The 22,360-nt window shown below is 36.7% G+C and overlaps 1 protein-coding gene across 2 annotated transcripts in view; it reads left to right on the forward strand.

Moving 5' to 3' along the window:
* The first annotated feature begins 216 nt into the window (after positions 1-216).
* SPOCK3 (SPARC (osteonectin), cwcv and kazal like domains proteoglycan 3) overlaps positions 217-22,360 on the forward strand; it is a 179,813-nt gene continuing 157,669 nt past the window's right edge. Inside the window, exons 1-2 of one of the 2 annotated variants that reach the window (XM_051790188.1) lie at positions 261-353; positions 510-686. In XM_051790188.1, the coding sequence (XP_051646148.1) occupies positions 510-686 (177 nt within the window). In that variant the 5' untranslated portion in view covers positions 261-353. Of the gene's footprint in view, positions 687-22,360 lie in introns of both variants that reach the window. The other variant, XM_051790187.1, reaches the window with a different exon arrangement.

A 22,360-nucleotide genomic window follows, 5' to 3' on the forward strand; every position in this document is an offset into this window, starting at 1 on the left:
GAAGTGCCGCCGGCCTCCACCCCCACCCGGAGGGGCCGCCGGCACAGCGCGGCTCCCGTGGGGTCAGGAGGGGCGCGGCAAGGCTCGGGCCCTGCGGGCGGCCGCGCCGCCGCTCCCGGCTGCCCGGAACGCTCCGCTCTGCTCCGGACGGGGCTCGGCGGGAGCGCGCCCGTCCCGGTGCGGCGGCGGCGCGCGGGGCGGGGGCGGGGCGGGGCGAGGGGCGGGCGGCGCGCGAGCAGGAGCGGGGCGGCCGGGCGGCCGCAGACGGCGGCGCGTGCGGGGAGGGAGCGGGAGAGCGCGCGGGGCCGCCTTTCCGGCGCGGCGAGGAGCGCGGGTGCGGGGCGCGCAGCAAGGTGACGGGCCGGGCAGCCTCCCCTCCATCCACTCCCCTCCCCTCCCCGCCCCCAGGTGGGCCAGGGGGCCTGCGGCGGGCGGCTGTCCCGGCAGCCCCCGGCTGGGGCTCGGCTCCCCAGTGGGTAACCCCCGTGCCCGTGTCTCCTCTCGCCCAGATGCTCTCGGCGGCAGCCTTGGTGTGCGTGTGTGCAGCAGCCTGGTGCAGCCCGGCGGCGGCGGCGGCGGCGGCCGGGGGCAGACCGGACATTGGCAATTTTCTGGACGATAAACAATGGCTCACGACCATCTCCCAGTACGACAAGGAGGTCGGGCAGTGGAACAAATTCCGAGACGTAAGTTGAGCCTTTCCACCCTGCCAGCCGGCTGCCGCGCCCGGCCCGCTCCCGCTGGCTCCGTTCGGGGAGGGCATCTCTTGGGCAGCGGGGGCTGGGGTGCAGCCTCAACTTGCCCCGTTCTCCCGGAATCCTAATTCTCATTTTAATTCCCGGCGGCGCCTCGGCAGGGAGGAGGGAGGTCCCGGCGGGCAGTTCCCGGTGCGCTGCCGCCGCTGAGCGGCGCGGACCGCGCGGTGTGCCCCGGGCCGTGCGGGGCGCACAGCCCGCACCTCCGGGCCCAGTGGGTCGGGCCGCGGGAACACCTTTCCGCCCTGCGGGTCGCCAAGTGGCGGAGGGGGAGTCGCGTTTGTCCATTCTCCTCCCCGTTTCCCGCCCCGCTGCGGGAGCGGCGGGGGCTGCGGAGAGGTCTGCGGTGGGGGCACCGGGCCGGGCCGGGGGCAGGGGCTCTCCCCGCCGCCGCTCCGCCGGTGCCGCCCGGGGCAGAGTCCCCCTCCCGCTCTCCCCGGGCACCTGGAGCGGGCGCCGGGCGGCACTGCCGCGTCTCCGTGCTGCTGTCAAAGTACCGGCAGGGCGGGCGGGGGAGAAGGGACAGCGCTCACAGCCGGGGGTGTGCGGGGAGCGCGGCCCGTGTCCGAGAGGTGCGGGCGTCAGGCGGGGAGAGTGTGCGCGGAGCGTCCGGAGCGCCTTCCTCGGAGCCCCTGAACACCAACCCCAGCCTGACCCGAATCCCATCAGTTACGAAACCTGCCGCTCTAAGGTGGCTCTGTCCTCCCGCGTGCTTCGGCTGTGCTTCTAGTTCGGTCTCTTTGCTGCAAGTTCAGTGAAAGACAGTCAATTTTCACAAGTCCTTCACATTTCTTAAAGTGGAAATGATTTTTTTTTTGATCATCCAGTATCCTGCATCCTTTGGTGTCGCTTTTAAAAATTTGAATTCCAACCTTGCAAAATAATTTTCAGTTTTATTTACTGTCTTACCTACTGAATTTCTTTGATATGGAGTAAAAGCTTGATATAGTTTGCAGCTTAAAAGGCAACAGGTTTCTCCTTGTGCTGCAGCTTGCTCGTGACTGTGGTTTGCAGTCCAGGAAGTCTCTTATTTTCTGAGACCTGGAGTGACTTGTGATGCATTAATTTTCTAGCTTTATCTCTGTGTTGCATGTTGGATGCAAACTTGGCTATTTATGTTAAGCAACTAGGAAAGAAGAGCTACTGTTAGCATTGTGGGAGAACTAATTTTCCTAATAGTTTTTATTAAACATCATACTTTTAGTGTTGTGAACACTCCAATTAGTAGTCAGATATTTTTGGTTCCCTTGAATACCTTAAAAGAACTTATGTTCGTGGGAAAAATAGCTGTTTAGTGTGCTGTGAATTGGTATCTGTGATTTTGGAAAAAAACCCCAAAACAACATGCAGGGCTATATAAATGTTTTAGGATTAAAGGCTACTGCTAGAAAGCTCCAAACTAAGTACATCAGTTATGTTTTATAGTTGGGCAAAGTCATTTATGTAAGGACTACCCTGCAAGGCTGAGGAAGCTAAGTGCTCTCTAATGCCTGTCTCCTGGGTGCCTGCTGACATGTACTGTAATATTGGATATTAGCCAGATAATTTATTCTGTGACAAGTAGGTGTTCTCAAGGGTTTTAAGAGTGACTGCTTTGAGGAAGTACTGCATACTGATTCTTCTGAGGTAATTTACAAATATGCTGGCTTATTTATTTTTGCACTGTTCAAGTTTTATAAGGCTGGTACTTCAGTGATGAATATGCTTTTATTTTTTGTGCAGAATGTTTATGTCCTATTCATTGGTACTTGATCTGGAATATTTATGGATGGTCCTGATACTTCACTGTAATTTGTTGGTTTTGAATTTGTGATTAGCAAATTAGTGATTCAAATGTGGTCTTCTGTTAAGGAACAGGACAACAGCATTTTAAACATATGTAGGGGTAACCGTCTTGCAGAGTTAAAATCAAAATAAAGGTATGCAAGGCCTGTGTTTGTAATTTAATTCTCTGATCAGAGTAGGGTATTTTTTGTAGTCTTTAAATACCCTACAGATGTAAGGGTAACATGGAATTCTGGTGTGAAAAGAAGTATTTAAAGGCTTAACTTAAGACTTAACTGACAGGACTGATTAATGTGAAAGATAATGACCCTGACTTCTGGCTCATTGGCTCAGTTTCTTAAGGGTTTTAGATCGCAGTGAGAAAGAACACAGTTATTCAGAATGAGAGCCCTCACAGAACCGAATAAACCAGGATGTGATGTTTTATTTATAAAAACCCAAAACCCAAGCCAAACCTCAAACCTAACTCTCTTAACAATTGTCTAAAATGTCAGTTTTGTCAATGTGTTATTAACTTGAGAATATTAGCTAAGATCTTTTTAGTACTTTTTATAGGCAGAACTGTAACTGACTCTTCAATTCTCTTTAAAGGTCTTGACCATTCTGACACATCTGTTGAAAATAATAAAATAGGTCTGTGCCTTAACGTGTAACAGTGGGAATGTTAGAGACTACTTCCTCACATCTTTTTCCTGTGCAAAAATTGAGAGTGATCTCATTTTTGAATATGTGACTTCCCATCTTAAAGATGGAGGGAGGAAAGTGTATTCTTGATATGTCCAATATCAACTCCCTGAAGATATATGTACAAGTCAAACGTTTGGAGTTGTATATATACAAGCGTATGTTTACTTTTTGCCAAAAGTAGCTGGGGAGGAAGAGTTTTTAACCCAGTCTTAATGCTGCTGTAGTCCAGTTGCTGAGTAGCTGCAGCTATTAACATCTGTCACTAAAATAAGTCTCAGGGTTGATACGTTTATTAGGGTTTTCCAAGCTGCTTGGTTAGGCTGCTTCAGCAGCCAGTGGTGTCACAATGTTGGGAGGTCCTGTCCCACGTGTATGTATTTTATGTTTATTTCAGACTTGGGAACTGGGACTTTTCAGTAAATGCTGTTAAGAAAATCTTCTTCATTCATATTTTGTTATATATATATATATATATATATATATATATATAAACTGCGGTTTGTCTGAAATACAGGTTATTCTTTTAAAAAATGTGATCGGGTAATGGCATTATGTTTATACTTTCCTACTTAGAACATCCTGAGTCTTATCTGGGAAACCTTCATTACTTGTAATGCTGTATATCTGTGGAGCAGAACAAAATATAGGAATTATTCTTTATTCTCTTTCTGACTTGTTTCCAAATAGCGGTGGTATTTTTAATCCTAGAGCAAAACACAATGTCTTTGTCATTTATAGTCACTTTTTCTATTTATGTGGTCATTACAGTCAGTCGGACAAAATTGCATACAACTGTCTGTCCTATGCCTATTTGAAAGTCTTTCAGACTTCTCAGAAATTTTAATTTTTTATTTCTTCAAAATTCCATGAAGCAACATTCAATAAACTAACGCATTTTAGTAACTAGTATTTGTAAGCAATGTCTTGTGCATTTGTGTTCATGAAAAAGGTTGTATTTTATATGGTAAATTTTACTTGCTGCTTTAAGAGTTATTTAGGATTTAACTTGCCTCTTAGTGGTTTGTACTTTTTCTTCTCAAAGAGATAATAATTTAAGTGATTCCTGTATTTGCAAATTTAAAATGATAAATAGACTCCTCATCTCAACTGTGGCATAGTGTTTTTATGAAATAATATGATCGGTTGATCATTGTAATAATTTACATTGTAGCAGTGTTTTAACTATCATCCTACCATGTTAATACACTTGTCAAAGGTAAAGATGGTAGAAGAAAATTTAAGTAACAGACCTTAGACCGATCATCTATGAAGTTTACACTGGTAATACTCCCTTTTAATCTACTTCACTGTGAAGTGTTCTCACATAGACCATGAAATGTATTGCCTTCTACAACATGTGACAAGTTTGGGCAGCTCATGTTGGGTCCTCAGATGAGTCTTTTGTAAATATGTAAAGAATAGGTTTTTTCAACATTAGCAAAAACCTCTGTGTTTAGAAAAGAGATGAATCAAATACTACGTCCAATTCAGTAATATCCAGCATTCATTATTCTTTTATCTGTTTTGGAGGTTTAAGGCTTCTCAAAAATACCGCCCCCATACTGCCCCTCAACTAAGCTCTCCGCCAACTGTACATTATTGTTGCGAGCAGAACATCTCTTCCCCGCTGTGGATCACAACTGCATTTCTGTACAACTTAGAGAGCCAAAGGCAGTTTTAAAAAGGATTCATTACAAGTTCTTTGCACTTCACTGTGTGATTACCTTGTAAATATTTGGAAGGTTTTCATGTTTCTATGTTTTTGTTTCCAGAGTGGAAACATGAATGTGTTATAAATTATATATATATATAAAAATATACAAAAGTTATGTAAATAACTTTGTTTGAAGAGGAGAAGGACTTCAGCAAGAATAGAAGAGGGCAAGAATCTCTCCTCATTTATGGAGAATCCTGAATGTACTTTAGAGGATATTGACAATTTTGTATTGGATAGTGCAGCACTCATCATCTTTCCTCACTCATGTTAACATTTCATTAAGTTAATGAAAATAAGTCTGGTAGGCTTATTTGTCCTGTACATTTTGTGGTTCAGGGTAAGAAAAAAACCCATACCTTTTTCCTTTTTAGTGGCTACAACAGCTCTAGCAGCTCTTTTACTACATACATATGTTATGATTATGAAAACAGGAAAAAATAGAATTTCAAGACATGAAAGATTAACTTCTTTATGTTGTCTTAGGCCTAAGTTAAAGCAAAAACTTGTAATAAGTTAGTTACTTCTTCAAATAGGGTATTGAATCTTTTCTGTATGCCAGTGTGGTAGTTGAAACTTATTGGCACCTCTAATGTGGTATCAGTCATTTTTGTTCATGACTTATTTTGTGGACAAAATTTTAAGCCTAGGAGATCTGACAGAAAGAATAAGTATTTTGTATCTACACCTATAATTACTGCCTTTGAAATGAAACTAATAAGGACTTGACCATTCTGGTTTAAACTGTAAAATATGAGAAAATGTTGGGAATTTGTATTAATTTTAATTAGGAAATTTAAGAAGCTATTGAATTGTTCATAACTTCTAAATTGGTTATGGCAAATTGTAATGGGAAGGAGTAATGGAAATCTTTAATTTTCTTTTCTTCTGTATTGTAGACAAAGGCTTCTGATTTTTATATGTGCTTTTAATTCCTTCTGAAGTACAGATTCCTTTTTTCTTTCACATGATTACTTTCTCTGTGGTCTGTTTTTGCTGCCTGTTTCTATTGACAAATTTTTTTTGTCTGAAAAGGCAGTCTACTAATCTCAAACTATTGTTAACATTGAACTCTTAATGTCTCTTGGAAGGCATTAACTTGGAAGCTCTTTATACAGCTAACGTTTAGAAGTTAAGTAAATGGTAATGTGCTTTTCCTTAGATTGCCCTCATAATCTAAAGTAAAGCTGATAACATTGTTTCATCTTATCTTTATCTCCTTTCTCCAAAGAATAATCTTTATTTTATTTGCTGTAGGTTATTTAGTGGATATGGATACCCAGTCTTCTCTTGTCTTTCCATTAAATCTTATTGGAATTGACTCTAGCCATCTGTGCTTATTATAGTGTGGTATAAATAGCTTTGTAATACACAAGTAGATGGTAACAGTAACAGAAACTACATAGGCTGTCTTGGGTTTACAATCAGAAACGAAAGATATTTAAGAGATATATTGTAAGGGGAGGCTGAAGGTAGAAAACAGTGGAACATGGGCAGAATTAGAAATACCTTAGTTAGAATAAAAGTTTCCTTATACTTGAATACCTGGGAGTTACTCTGAAGCTAGGTTCCAAAAAAATAACCAGCTGCTCAAAGATTTCCTTATTTCATTCAGTGTATCTTGGGGCAGGGGTGGGGGGTTGTGCAGGGACAGCATGGATACACCAGGAGTCATGACACAACAGGGACATGGCACAGGTGCAACACGGCTATTAAACTCAGTGACTGTTTGATGATGTTACACCTCAAAACTGGCCAGGACTTGCAGACATACTAATCCAAGCTATGATTTCTCTTTTCTGCAGCTAGTTATATCAAATGCTTCAATTACTATGAAGTAATAGAAATGGAAAAGATGGAAAAAAGAATTGATGGTGTTAGTCTGAAAATATTCTGTTTTTCCTATCAGTACATAAAAAGTACTTGTTAGTAAAATAGCTGCAGTTTTGCTTTGTGGTTATTTTTCTAAGGTATTTTTAAATTTTTAAATGTAAAATTACATAGGGAAAATTACATAGGAACTAATGATTTACCTAAAGAAAGTGGTGCAGTATAAGGTAGCAGCCTTAGAAAGGACACAAGGAGAGCCAGTATGAAATTAGCCCATGACAAAGCTTTCACATTACAATAAGGATGTAATTTCACAGCTTTGTTATTATCTTTGCGAGTGGATGCTTTAACAGAACACAGTAAAAGAATGGATTGAAAAGATTTAAGCCATTCAACCTTTTCTGTATTTTACCACTTCCAGAAAGTATTATCTTAATATATTATTAAAGACTATCCAGTGCTTGACATTGTGCTCAGAAAAGTCTTATGAACTAATTTTTTTATTTTCTCATGTGATATGATCATTGGCTTGAAAGAGACTGTCTGCAGTTTGTTCAGGATCTCTCTAAAAAATTCTGCAATTCATCAAATAATTCAATGTAGTACACTTATACTGGGGTCTGCACATGCAGCTGAAAACAAACTCTTTTGACTTTTTGAACCTGCACTTGATGATGAAGTTTATTCCAGTTGTTAAATCTATGTAACATAGTAGTGAGAGGTACAGAATTTACTCATTGTTATATGCTACTGCATATGAAAAATGACTTGTGTTTTAACAGCTTTATTAAAACAGAGGGAAGTTATTAATATGAAGAGTGTGAAATATATATTTAATGATACATATATCTTTAAGGATTTGGTAGGGCTTATGTTGGTGTTGAAACACCACTTCAGGAGAAAACCCAAACAGTGATTCTTATAAGCAGAATCAGTTGATTGGCACATAAAGCAGCAATGTCAAGAATCCATTGTATGAAGTGCCCTACAAGCCTTTTGCAAGAGTAAGTTAACCAATTTGGTCAGATTTAGGAAGCCCACATCAAACTGTGAGAACTCTCTGTATTCATAAAGTTTAGGGCCAGAGTAGACCATGGGATTTGATGATACACTTACCTGTATATAGTGGCTTACTTTTATCCTGACAGAGTATATTACATCCAAAAATTCTAGTTTGGCAAAAGCATTTCAGGTTTATCGAGTCTTTACTCTGTGCTACTGGCATAGATTAAGATTTGATCTCCAAGACCTGCAGTGTGAGGGAATTAATTAGCTGCAGTATTCCCAGATGATCTAGGTAGAAAATTTATGCTGTTTTGCAGAAGGAACGAGGAAGAATACTATTTAAGTTCATACTGATCTGTCTGGAAGTGTTTCCATCTTTGGCCCAAATTTGACAGTGACTAGGACGGGTGCTTGATTTTTCTTATACTAATTTGCTGTTGAAAAGGAATTGTGTTCTACCATCTTCATAGCATTTTTTTGTGTGCATTGTCAGTAATTGTGACCAGTTACTTTTATGTGTAAAATCGCAAATGATGTTGGAATACAAGCTAATTCAAATCCTAAGGAAGAGGGAGAAATGGCTTCAGGATTTTCATTAAGTTAATCACCAAGATGGATATTTGTTGTCTTAATCTGGTGTTCAAGTCTTTAAGCATACTAAGGATTAGGTAGGGAGTCCTGTTTCCAGCATCCAGGAATGAAAAGCGTGAATGTGAAGAGCTCGTGCATTTCCAAGCCAGCAAAGGCTGTCAGATTGGTCAGTGTACTGCAAATGCTGCACAGTATTTCATATGTGAACTGGATTAAAGCACATGAAGTGTATATCTATTTTTCTAAATCTTAGTAAATCAAGAGTTTCCTAAACTGTTAAGATGCTTAATTTTTCACCCATGTGCTTATTTTATCTTGCAGTTGAATGTGCCTGACTTTACTCAGGAATTCATAGTAGGCAGTTACGAAGTCCCGTTTTGATGAACTCTGGTCTTGCATGAATGGACAGAATTTCTTTACTGTATTAAGTAACAGACTTAATTATGTTAGGAGAAAAGGCAGTTGGTTGCACCTGTGTTATCTACTGATCTTCATGGGGTCCTCAAAAGAAAACATCCTCTCATAGGACGCAGGGATATATGATCAAAACTTCCTTGGAGTTGCTGTTAGTAACATCTTAGACAAATTAAGTGTAACATGATGGTGAGTCGTGAGATTTCACTCCGAGATCAGCAGATGTAGTCTCATAAAGATGGAGAGGGAGAGATATGCAGAAGTAGAATTAACTATGTAGTTTTGTACTGCAGATTAAACTAATAAAGGCACATAAAACCTCAAAACATTTAAATGTTCTTCACTAGGACTGAAGGTCCTGTTTATAAACTGAACTCCGCACAGCCTTATGGTTTGCACAAAAGCTACCATAGCTTTCTGTCTTGGTGTACTTTTTACATATGCTGAATGTTTACAATTCCTCTCTTTTTTCTTTTTCCCCCTTCGTTCCTGCATAAAAATTATAGTTTTTTAGGGCATATGAAACTATCACTTTTTTCCCTTCAAATTTTCTAAGTTTGGATTGTAGTATAGCCTCTGTAAGTTGAAGACATTTTTGAGGAACATAACTAGCCTGAAGAAAATAAGTGACATTTTTCCAGAAGGTTCTAAAGTACTAATGTTGTAGCGTATTTGATGCTCAGCACATGGCAAAGTTGAGCTGTTTGATTTTTTTTATTTTTTTTTTATAATAATGAATGCATGCCGTGTGTGTGTGAGAGCACACACACACAAGCATATGATAACTGGTACTTAAATCAGTAAAAATTTAAAGAGATTTTACTCTGTCTATCCCTCATTCTGAGGAGCAAAAAACCTCACAGAATATTAGAAGTATTTTATAAGTCCAACCTTATCATGTCTGCAGATTTATCTCGCTATTTGATATCCCACTGATTGTAGATAATTTTTGGGTATATAGTGAGAGTGACATGGGTTTAACAATGTTTGTGGTATGCAGAACAAAATAATAATTCTGAGCTCATATCTCAGATTTGTGAGGCAGTTGTCTGCAGTAGTTTCAGTTCACTGACTGGAAGAATTACCTCTTTTTTTGCATGCCTACAAATATCATATGTACAGTATGTACAATACAAGGCAAATATTACTGTAAGCATCAAGAGATTTTTCAAGAAAATGGACATTTGAACTCCCAATTCCTCCAAGAAAGGAAGGAGAAGGTATCAAAAATGCTTTAATAAAATTTGTGAAGTTATTCTATGAAGAAAAACTGATGTTGGATTCTAACAGTGCTTATCTCGCTGTAGTTGGAAAGTAAGGGAGTCTTGAATTTTTTACAACGAGTTGGACTATGACTTTCTAGCCCAGTTTGAGTGTAGTTGGACTATTTAGGAAACCTTTTCCCTAAAATATTGCAAATTTCTGTCTGATATTATTATTAATAAAACGTTCATCTTGTTGAAAATATGTGTATAATACTGCTTTTTCCACAGATATTTGTGCTTTTTATTCTAATGCAGAAAAAGGTTAGTAATTTGCATGTGCTTAATTTCCGTATACACAGATCCTGCTCTTGCTTAATTTCGTCAAAAAGCATTTTTTTAATTGAAAAAATGTATTAGTTGAAGCTAGAACTTCTATAGCTGTAAAATTATTATCTATACAACTGAGGTAAAAGATATCAATGTGCATCATTTATTTATATTTCAATGAAACAAATTTAAGCTTGGAAATGAAGTAGATGTATTTTTGGATTTGACAACTGAGTTTGTCAGTTGTTTAACTTTCGTAGCTTTAACCAAACAGTTTGCTCATTAGACCAAAAAAACTGCCAAGAGTAATCAAGCATAGGGATGAAACAAAAGACATCACGATTTGTTATTTTATGCCTGGTGTTTATCAAGAGAAGTGGTTGGTTGAAGGAAAATGAAGGAAAAAAAAGAAAAGAAAAGCATCCTCATGCTGCTTAATTAATTATAATTTGAAAAACATCAGTGATGTGTAGTCAGCTAACCCTATAGTGTCTGACTTCTTACCGGAAGTCATTCAAATAATGTATTTCGAAGAAGTTTTGTTGGAAGTTAAACACTTCATCTTGAAGGTTTAGGGTTGCTTCTTTCCCCAGCTTTATTAAATCTTCACTGTGGATTTCCCTGGGATGATGTTGTATTATACTGGATCTGAACTCGGTTTGTATGGAGTCTTGTCTAATTGAGGTCCCTGAGAATATGTTCACTGATGTTTGTGAGAGGTGCAATTATGCCAGTCTACTTAATTAAAATCATTATTTGAACATTAAGTCTACAAAACAGACTTTTGGATATATTTTACATCTTTGAAAAATGGAAAGAAAGCGATCTTGAACTGGATAACAAACAAGGTCATCCGTGGAATAACTTACTTTCATTAGAAAATCCTATCTAGTGGTCTAAAGTGGAACACATATCAATATTGTTGTGTGTGAGTTTTAAATTTTTTTTCTTTTTGCATAAAGGAATTCTAAATTTGTAGCTGCTTATGAAACACAATGAAAACATTGTTTCTTTATTTTGTTAAGCTACTGGATTTGAGTAGAGATTTTATTTCCCTTTTTCAATGATTTTTTTCCTGAATAAGTTGTTACTTGTTTTTTATTCTGCTGCGCTTTCCCCCTGCCTCCCCACTTCAATCATTTGTGAGGTGCAGGTAGAAAACAATCTTTTAGTTTCACTGACCTGAATCAAAGTATTTAATTTTGTCTAATTCCTCTGCAAGGGTTTCTCTTTGTGTATTTAAACTCTGTGTCTGATTAATTTGCTGCGTTGCTTCATGGAGTTATAGGTGTCTCTATGCTGCCTTTACATGCCAGGCTTCTACAGTGTATTGCATATTGTATGATCACTCTACTTTCCCCTTTAGCTGAATCCCATGTTGCACTGTGCAAAACAGTACAGGAGTTCAATTAAATGGGAGGGTGACAATTATTACGTTGAAAAAAAATACAATCAGGCAAGCATAAAAAAAGCTGCACAGTGCATAGCAAGACAATATTAGTGAGTCAAGATTTTCCTTCTTATCAGAAGGACCATTTATATAGATAATAATTTTATTAAAAACTAAAGCTGAATAACCTATTTTGTCAGAGGTATTAAAACCTCTGCTGTGTGGCTTAGTTCTGTGGGAAATCATCGAGTTTATACTAAAGCAAAGCACCGGGATGGATTTACATAGTGTTTACTTCTTCCATCTGGTGCTAGAATAGATTGGTCATCTTGTATCATTAAATCTTAGATGTCCAAAGTAAGGTGCAAATCTGTAGGCAGAGCAAATCAAAACCTGGTGTAGGTAACATATACCATAGTATAATTGTAACTAAGTTTTTGGAAGTCTGTAGTTTATTCTCTGTTCTTATTATGGTATGTCCTGGGGTTTTTTTGCTTAGATGAAGTTCCCTTACACCCGTCTCAGCTTTATTTTCTTACAAAGCTACTGGATCACTTGATGTTTCCAACATTTTTATTTTCCTCATCTTTATTCAGAAAAATGTTAAATATTTGTTATTTCCCTCCTCTGCCTAGTCAACAAAAAAGTTGGGTTGTATACGTTTAAATATTTTCTCTAGAATCAAAATATTTTACATCACCTTCCTTTTGTGAGGTTCACCAGAAAATTAGAAATGAGTGTAGGGTGAGATGAAAGTCACAATTTTACTACTGTTGCACCAACTGTAGGGATTTTCAGCATGTATTTTCTCCACAGATGGAGTTCTTTGACATTGGTCACAGTGATAAATATCCCTGTCGATTCAAACTTTAGAGCAGGTTCAAGTCCCTGGTCATTCCCAAAAACATCTTAATTGGTAGTGTTCTTTCTTGGAGGCTTTAGGCAAGAACGAGTGATTTTATGCCCTCTTTACACGAGTTTAAGTTATTTTTATGTATCTAGTATGAGGGAACTGGAAAAACTATAAACTCTGAAACTGAAGGTCAACAGCCCCAACCGTTGAACACCTTGGGGGGTAGTGTTGGTAAACATGTAAACTCCCTGTCGTCTTTGAACCTAGGTTAGTGGAAAGCTGTGCAGTACAGTTGCATTGTATCAGAAATAGAACTTCTTATCTAAAAAACTTGGGTATCAATTCAGATCTTATCATCACTTAGATAATTTCGATTTGCTGTTTGCGATTTAAACTTTAAATGAAAGTTCAGAGTTGGAACATTTTTGTACTTTCTGACAATAGACTATGAATCTGGAAGTCTTCCTTCTTGTCTCCTGCTAGATTAAGTTTCTTAATGAAGGATTTGAGTGAATGGTGTGCTTGTTTAAGTTACGTATCTGTAACAAGAATCTGTTCTATTTGAATGTGTATTCTATGGAATTTGACTGTGACTCTTAGGTAATGCTTTCTGCTTTTCAAAATATACAGGTACTTTTGTATTTTTTCTTTTTTTTTTCATTCGAGAGGTATGATGTACTTAATTTCTATTATAAACCATGGCAATTTGGCAGAGAAAACATCCTGTAAACTATGTAGGTTGTTCACTGGGAAAAGGGTTTAAGAAATAATCCAGTTATATGCGATTAAGAGGAAGTTAAGGGCTTCACTCCAACAGCATAAAATTATTTAAGGACCTGATACTGTTACTTAGCTGTGCATTGCTGTTCTGAGTGATTTTTGGCTTGAGCTGTTAGGAGCAGGTATTTGTAATGACTACCTGGTATCTCTGCTGCCAAGTAAATTTCTGGGGCAGGGAAGAATCTTGAAATCTTCTTCAGACACTTACGTATTAGCTTTCTAAGAAAAGTTTGAGAAAATATGTGAAGGCTTATGGAACAGCAGAATATTCTTAATGCATTTTGCTAAATACAAAATAGTACCCAGAGTTCTTCTCTCATTGATGTCTAGTTACTCTAGATAGGCAGCTTATTAGATATGTGCTTATTTGGAGGAGTGGAATTTATCTGATTCTTTTATCTAGATTGGATTCCTAGTTAATTTCTAGGAGTCTGTATTTTACTACAGTAAAAAAATAATTTACTTATTTCCTTATATCTCTCACTAATGCAGTGAAAATAAGACTGACTGCCAAATCTTAATTTTCACAATAATCATTAGTGTTTGCACACACAAGTTTATTGCATCCTTAAGTATGAATGATGAGATAATCTGGTATACTGATCTTTTAATACAGCATTTAACTATAAAGATTGATTTTTAGTCCAGTACTGTTGACCAATATGATTGATATCAGTCTTAGAGGGGTTCTGACACTGAATTTCTAAGCTGAACCAAACTGACAGTGTAGTCATTGTATTTACTTGCTACTGGGATTGATTTCTGCATGTTGAATTTGAAATGCTGATGTCTTCTGTGCTCTGTTCAGCAAAGAGTTTAGGCCTGTGCTTAATGTAAGCCTTAGGAGTAGGCTTCCTTTGAAATCACTTGCGGTGATTCCATTAAGTGAGATTATTAATTTGTGTTAAGTTTGTCCTTATCTGGCCAGTTTCTTTTTTTTTGTTGTTCATTGCAGTAGTATGTTTTTTTTTTTTTTTTAATAGATATAATTGTTTTTTGCTTTTGGTGTAAGTAATACTTTATTGGTGGGTTTGCAATTTACTTCTCATAAAATATTTTCCCTATAAAGCTTTTTAATTAGATGGACTTGTTTCAAAATAGATTACAGTTAATGAAAAAAGTTATGGGTACTTTCTTCAAGCAAGTTGTATAAGAATTTCTGTGAATCATTGTATATCTTACTGGAGAAAGACATGCTACAGTGTTATTATGGACTTTGTTCCTTCGCTAAACCCTTTTCATACAACCTTGATTGCACAACCTGAAATTGGAAGTAGGAATGAAGGTAATATTGCATAGACTAGCAGGGATGAAACTTAATTTTCCTGTTTGTAATTTTATGTTTTTGTTGCTTGTCCCTGAGTTTAGGTGGTATTCTCTCCTTACAACTAAAGGTCCTTTTATTATGTATTTTATTAACTACCGAAAGTGGGTTTTGGTGCCACTATCATTTAAAGTAAGATATGTAAAGTTTTTTTTATTCTGTATTGACTAAAATACAATTTTTAAGAATTTAGGTTAAAACTGCATTCCTTGCTTTAACTACTGATTAGTAGACCTCTCTGTAACATGTAATGACTTACATAAATTAAGTTCAGGAAGACCTAAGTGGAGAATTAAATATTCTATTTAACTGTTCTACGTTACTTTAAATTTCAAAAATGAGGAATTTGGTTGGAGGATTCATATTTTGTTTGATAAAATCCTTAAGTAGTAGCCCACAATTCTCAGTATTTCTTAATTTTAGAGCAGAAAGAAAACAAAAACTGCTGGCATGGTGAAACAAGCTGCACCATTATGTTTTGGTGGGAGAAAAGGTGGATGTATTGCTCCCCCTGTCCAATTATGCTATTGTTATGATGTGATCTACATGATTTTTGATTCACTTTTCTAAGATCAGTTTCTTGTAACTAACATTTAAAAGAAATGTTTGCCTTTTTTCTTTTGACTTTTAACAGATGTGTCTCTATTGAAAAAAAAATTTTTTATTCATAAATGTTAGTTGCATGGGAAATCAGATGTTAAATTTAATTGAACCAACACCAATATAAAAAATTTTTATTCTGTTTCTGCAGTGACTTAAGTTTTTCTACATTACTTGGTGTTTGTGTTTGTAATATTTTTTGTTGTGCAAAACTGTCTTGATACAACAAGATTACTTGGACATTTCTGAAAGTAAAACTCTAGTACTTCGGAAAGATTAATTGTAGCAGCAGTTACTTTGACAGTCTAGTTCACTTTTTGTATGCTAGAAGGAAATACTATAAACTGTTGAACTATTTTGGTGACTGAAATTTTTTGGTTCTTTGTTTAGAAAATGTTATAATGGTTGGTTTTGTGAACCACTGAAACTTGAAAACTTCTTTTAAATTAAGTTTCTCATAACTGATGCAGTATAAATATCCAAGACATAAAAATTGTGAAGGGATCTGCTGTGCAGGAGCAAATAATGCTGCTGCCAGTTAATGTCAGATCAGATGCGTACAAATGTAGATTAATTTCTGGATTGTTACTTGCAGGTATCACTATTGTAAGTAAACACTATTCCTTTCAAGATTTTAAACTTTATTTCAGGGGAATATACATCAGGAAATCCAAAATCATTTTCAGTAGTTTACATAGTTTATCTTACTTGGACACATTTGAAATTCTTATGTTAAATATAAAAGCTGGAAGTAAGATTGTGTTAGAATTTAAGATGTCACTCAGTTTCTGCAACTTCAGCTATCACATCTTTTTAGTGTACTTTTCTGTGCCTGAAAATTTTGTGATATTTCTTTTATGTCTGCATACACAAACACCACCCACCCCTGCGCGTGACTTGCCTCTTTTAAAGTAAAACACTTCTGTAATACACAAATCAACTGTTGATTTTGAACCCTGGCTTGCAGAATATAGGTTGTAGAAACTTGCCTTATTCGTAAACCTACTTGTTCTTCTGCAAATGTGTTTTTGTTGTAGATCTTTCACAATAACTTACTGAAGAACAAGCAATAACTAATCAAGAAGAGCAGAAAACAAGAGTTACGACCTCAATTTTTTGTATCCTAGGGGAGCACTTATTATAGGAAGTGTAATATGACTATCATGAACTATGCACCAGGTTTATTTTAGCAGCCAGATCCTGTTTTTTTGTGCTTTCATTCAGCTAGAGCTGATACTCTGAACACAATATTCTGAGCTAGATTTGTATGTTTTTTGACTTCTCTGAGAAAGTTTTGTATTGGTAACAAATGGTTTCAGGTTTTATACAACAATTCAGCAGAAGATGAAAGTAGCTTTTAAGCTGAACATGTAGAAGGAATCAGTTTTTAGATGGAAAATAGCCTTAGCTTTATCCAGTGGGATTTCTGTATAGTTTTCTTATTAAAAAAGAAAAAATAAATTTGGACTTTTTGATGTAGATAATTTTCATCAGATCTGATGATCTGCATTGAACTGTTTGAAATTGTAAGCAGTCAGTTTGTCTTCATTAAGACTTTTTTTGGTAGGAAATGAAGTGGCATTTATTTGAGAAACTTGGTATGGAAAATTAGTTGCATGGTCATGGATTTGTAGTATTAAATTTTACACACTACCATCTGGGGGAAAAAAATTCACCAGAAGTACTGTTCATATATGAAAGGTTCTCGTGGGTTGTGGTGAATTCAAGGTAGAACTCTGAGCTGAGAATGAAAATTATGTACTCTATCCCAGTATTGAAACCCCCCCCTGTAAAATACACGATATGTGATATATTGCTATGTATGACACTTCCAATTCTCGCAACTGTTTAGCGGTCCTAAAATTTATTTGTAGTCTGTGCATTTCTTGGTTGTTTGTGTCAGTACCTCGCTGCTCCCACATTCAGAGTGAAAGCTTGATGCTGTGGTGTGGTTTCACAATAGGCATCATATTCCTTGATGGATTTTGGTGATTGATTATATACAGAGATATATATAGTTCTTATACTTGTATGTAAAACAAACAAAAAACCAAACCCAAATGACTAAAAAACCAAAGAAGAAAAAATTGCTGCACATAATTGAATTTTCCTGTTATTAAGTTAGTATTCTATGTCTTTAGCATATGTAGTCTATTTAAAATATGCTTAATATTTGCTTTCCGGTTTTAAGGAGTAATTTCAAATACTTTACATTTTCATGTAGTTTCCTGTTTGTTTTTATTGCTCTACTACCATGTTTTTCATCTTGTTGTTGATTACTTTTCTGTTGCTTTATTAGATAACTAATGGAACAAAGGAAACTGAATACTTCTCTAGGGGAAACAGGAAAAAAATTTTGATAAATATACAACATAAGCACTAGAAGGAGATTCTCACTGATGAAAAAATTATAGCAACAGTATAGTAGTTCCTTCATAGTGGGATTTTTAAAACCAATGTTATGTTATAGATTTATTAAGGAGCAAAACAGCAGGGCAAAAATATAGCTGTTTGCAGCAAGAGAAGTTTTTTTTTTTAGTGTGCATGTATGCACGTGGTGGAATTTTTTTTTTGGCGTAAAAGTCCTTTGACTGTAAAAAAAACCCAGATGAGGCCAAATGTTCATTTTACTTTTTCTTTAGTTCTCATTACAGAGCTAAGCTTGAGGAAAACATTTTAGGTTTTCTTATTGAATACCTTGTGATAACATATATGGTGTGGCATAGATTACAGTTAAAGGAAAATTAAAAGTTTTATATTTGTTTGGTTTTGTTATTTTTTTCTTTCTAATGCAGATAAAATTATATTGTAAGTATTCATTTGCTTTAAAAGCTCTTGCAAAAATATTGACTTATTAAATTTGTCATGTGCACAATTAAACCTGTGGTCTCATATATAAGTTTTTCATCTAAGTTGGGAGTGTTAGGAAGACTTTAAATCTGTTTGTGATAAAGGGACAGTATGTCATCCTTTCTGAATCAATTTCAGTGACCGTAGAGAGAAACTTGAAATTACTTTTCTCCCCAAATCAAAATGGAAGATCTTTTTTGTCGTCAGGGCATCAGTCACTCCTGGGGGTATTAATTTTTACTGAGCTCTTTTTCTATCATGAAAATGATAGAAATTTGATGGAAATACATCTCTGAGATTTATATTGAAGAGTTACATAAACAGGTAATATTTTTCTGAAGTCATGAGTAATCTGCTGAATTGAGTCCTGATTACAAAATTGCTATCAACAACTGATACGTGTATATGAAGATTAATGGAGAATAAGTAGGGATAGAGAGCAAACGCTTTACCTGTTCTTTCTGATATCTCCCTGTGGAGACACTAAAGGTGCATCTACATGCCAAAATGTTCTCAAGAGATGTGTGACTAGTGAGGGTATGGAAGTAATAATAATAATAATATAGAAACAGGATAGCTTTAGTAATGTAGGACGTAAATCAAGCAAACTTACCCTGTTTCTGAGCAATGCCTACAAAAAGCAATATGTGCTCACAGTTTTAGTGATTTTGGTATTTGAATTTGGTGTGCAGGGGTGATGTGGATATATCTATGTTGTACTATGAACAAAATATGTAATTACATAATGAAGTGCCGAAGTGCCTTTGTATGGACTAGCTTAACATAAGCCTCATTTTCACTAACTCCAAGTGAAAAGTTAGTGCAGAACAGTTAGTTGGCTTGCTTGTACACAGCGGCTAGTTCATTGAGATTATTTTTGACAAACAGCCACTAAAAACATGTATGTGTTGTGACTAGCAGGACTATTACTTTCTGAAATAAAAAAATGTTGTAAAAGTAGATAGCTTGTGTACAAGTATTTTGAAGCAACTGAAATCACTGCTGTTATCAGAGGGGTCCCAAATATACTTAGCTTATTTGTTGTTAAACCTGGAACTTTAACAAGTAATTTTAATTCAAATGAAGAAGAAAAATAAATTTTTGTTTAAGAACACATTTGGCACATTTCAGAAATTTTGCTTTCTCTTTCAATAATACTTCAGAGCTGTCCAAATGCTTCCGAGCATCAGAGAAAGACTGCATGGAGGTCAGTGGCTTTGTTTACTAATGTTATTCATAAATCAACTATACTGGTACAACATGTTTGATATTTCAGCTGTGACTTAATTCAGGACCCCAAGGTTTAAAAGTGACTGTTTTTTTGATTTTAAGAGTACATGTTTTCTTTAATTCCTTTTGTTGTAGCAACTGTGGTAGGTATGAGAGGAGAGAGTCTTAATCTGTGGAGGAAATTGTTTAGGTATTTTTTCAGCCATGGTTAACTTCACTTCTAAGTAAAAGAGGAAAAACAAAGAGAAGTATTAAATTGAGAGAGGAAAATAAGAGAGTGCGCACTAAAAATTCTCTAATAGAAGGGAGAAATGGGTTTTTCCTTGTCTGTTACTGATAGAGATTGGAGAGAGGAGAAAACCTCAAATTAACTGAGTGAAAGCACTGTTTGAGATGTTTATATCCTTTGCTGTGTATGCACAAAATATTTAAGTAATTTGCCCGTTGAGCATCAAAGTGAGAGCATCCTCTTCCTATTGATGTGTTGCTTCGGGATTCTCAAAGATAAAGCAGCCTCTGGGAAGTAGATATGTCCTCAATTACCTTTTGGAGGTGTAATTTAATTTGCTTTAGGCTATTGCATCTTCCCTTTTCCTGTAAGGACAGATTAGGAGCCCCACCCTAAAGTACCAAAATAAAAGACCAGTCATGGAAAAGCACATGATTGAGATAGGATATTGTTATCACTGTTCCATGACAGCTTTATGATTATGAGAGTATTTAAAACAAGCTTAAGACTCTTCAAGTGTGTATGTAATAGTCTTGACAGAATTGATATTAGGAGTTTCTAGTTAATATTACAGTAGCCTTTTTACTTTGTTGACTGTGTTCCTGTACATTAGACTCTATTTTCTGTTTTTCATTGTGAGACTATCTGGAAATGGATGAATCAGTAAGACATTTATGTTTTAAGCCTTTCATCAATGATTAGTGTGACGGTTGGAGAGGGAGAAATTTTGCAGAAGTTTTTATCTCCTGAAAGGTCATCTCTTTTCCACATAATTTGGGTTATAATTAAAAGCAAGAGTTGTTTAAATGGGGAATGAGCTTAATGGATACTATACTTGTTTGAAAGGGCAAATCTGCTATGAGTACAAATCCTGGTTCCCAAATGCCTGAATTTCTTTCTCAAGAGACCTTTCTCCATTTTTCCTCCTTGTATGAGCCTTTTAACACTATATGTAAGTTTCTTTCTGACTCCATCCTAATCATTAAGAATACAGTCCAGGCAGAGGTAAATTGCTAACGTTATCCTCAGAGGAATGAAAAACCTTCATGCTCTAGATGATCATGTTGGTTTTGCTGACTGGCTGTTACCATCTCTACCTTAAATAAGAATGTGTGGTGTGTGCAAGGTCTGTGCTTTGTACTGGTACACCTCTAACCCCAGTATCTTGTCTGATCACATCAACTGTAGTTGCAAATAGTAAGTATGTGACTTACATCTACTATACAAAGATACAAAATTTACTAGGGAAAGATTGGACCAATATTTCTGTCTTTCCTGCTTTTATATTTCTTTTCTGTTTCCCTTCCTATCTCTTGCATGCTGAGTTTTTCTTGTCATTTACTTGATCACATATGGCAACATCAGTTGGCAGAAATATGTCATGCATGAAGAATTCTTGGTAGGATGCTCAGGATCAGTTCCACTGGAGGTAGTTACTGCACTACAAGTGTTGTTTTTCTTCATAGCTATGAATGTTACCTCAAAGCTTCACTGCATTTCTTTGTGCTAGAAGGGAAAAAAGAGTCCTGTGATAAGGCAAGAGGAAATTTTAATTGTTATTTCAGAAAAGTTTTGGTAGCAGAAATAGAAATAAACAAAAAAGCTAGTATTTTCTGCAACCCATCATCTCTTCTTTTAAGTTCTAGAAAATCCACTTCTGTCATAATTTGTATCTTTGCCATTGGGACACAAATTCTTAGAATCTGAGAAAATGGAAAGAATCAGGTCAAGAAAGGTTTTGATAACAAGAATGCTGTTTCTCAAGGATGTTAAGATACTATGCATGGATATATACATATATCACCCTAGCAGTGGGAAAAAGTTGAGAAACCTATTTTTTACAGTTCACGTATCTTTGTGTATTTGTTTTTCTGTTAACATTATAACTGGGCAAGAAATAAAATCAGTATATGATTTTCATGGCTTGTGTTGAACTAGGAAGGCTGTTCAATGCCAGGACATTTACCATAGTTCCTTAAACAACCGGAAATTTCTTTCCCCTTATTTTCCTTACCTGATTTCTGTCATTACATTTCAGCTATTTCTCTTCTTCAAGTCTTCCAAATGATGAGTATTATTTTCATCACCACCTGAGGCTAGATATGTAATTTGTTTTTCCTTAGGAGTAGAATGTAAATTAGATATTGCTGTATTATAAGTGGAGATAATGAATCGTTTTGCCTAGAAAAACACCAGCATTAAAATTTTTTTAAACATTTTTATTTCAGGGAAAAAAGAACAAATGTAAATGAACTATTTTTACTACCAGAAAGAGGATTCTGATGGAGGTTGAATTAATTGTGATAACAATACATTGTTTCTTTTTGTTTGGAGTTGCTTAATGTTGCAGCCTAAAACTGCTACATAGATTTAAAATATTGCATCGGGAAGAGAAAAAAAGGTGGTAATGAACAGCATTTTAGTCCTCCCATTTCTTCTGAAATAGCCACATTTGGAAAAGTTCAGCTATCTTTGGGTCAGTTTTGCTAAACAAAGAAAACTTGTTCATTTTCCATGTAAAGCACTACTTGGTTTGTGTTGGGTGATAATCAGAGTGACAATTGCTTGATCAAGTAACTATTGGGAAGTGAAATGGAAGTATTCAGAAGGTGAAGCTGAGACCCATCCTGCCAACAGTAATAGTGTAGAGGCTTGACATAAGCATATTTTCTGCAGACTTAACTCTATAGTAAATGGAGACAGATGTCTACTTTAAACAGTTTTTGTTGTGATTCTGTGTATGATGTATCACCCCTTCAAAGTGGTCACCTTTTTCTGTCAGGAAGGATTG

The sequence above is a fragment of the Manacus candei genome, unplaced genomic scaffold, assembly GCF_025592945.1.
Source record: "Manacus candei isolate 608988 ecotype Guabito, Panama unplaced genomic scaffold, ASM2559294v1 h1tg000028l, whole genome shotgun sequence".
NCBI classification, from domain to species: domain Eukaryota; kingdom Metazoa; phylum Chordata; class Aves; order Passeriformes; family Pipridae; genus Manacus; species Manacus candei.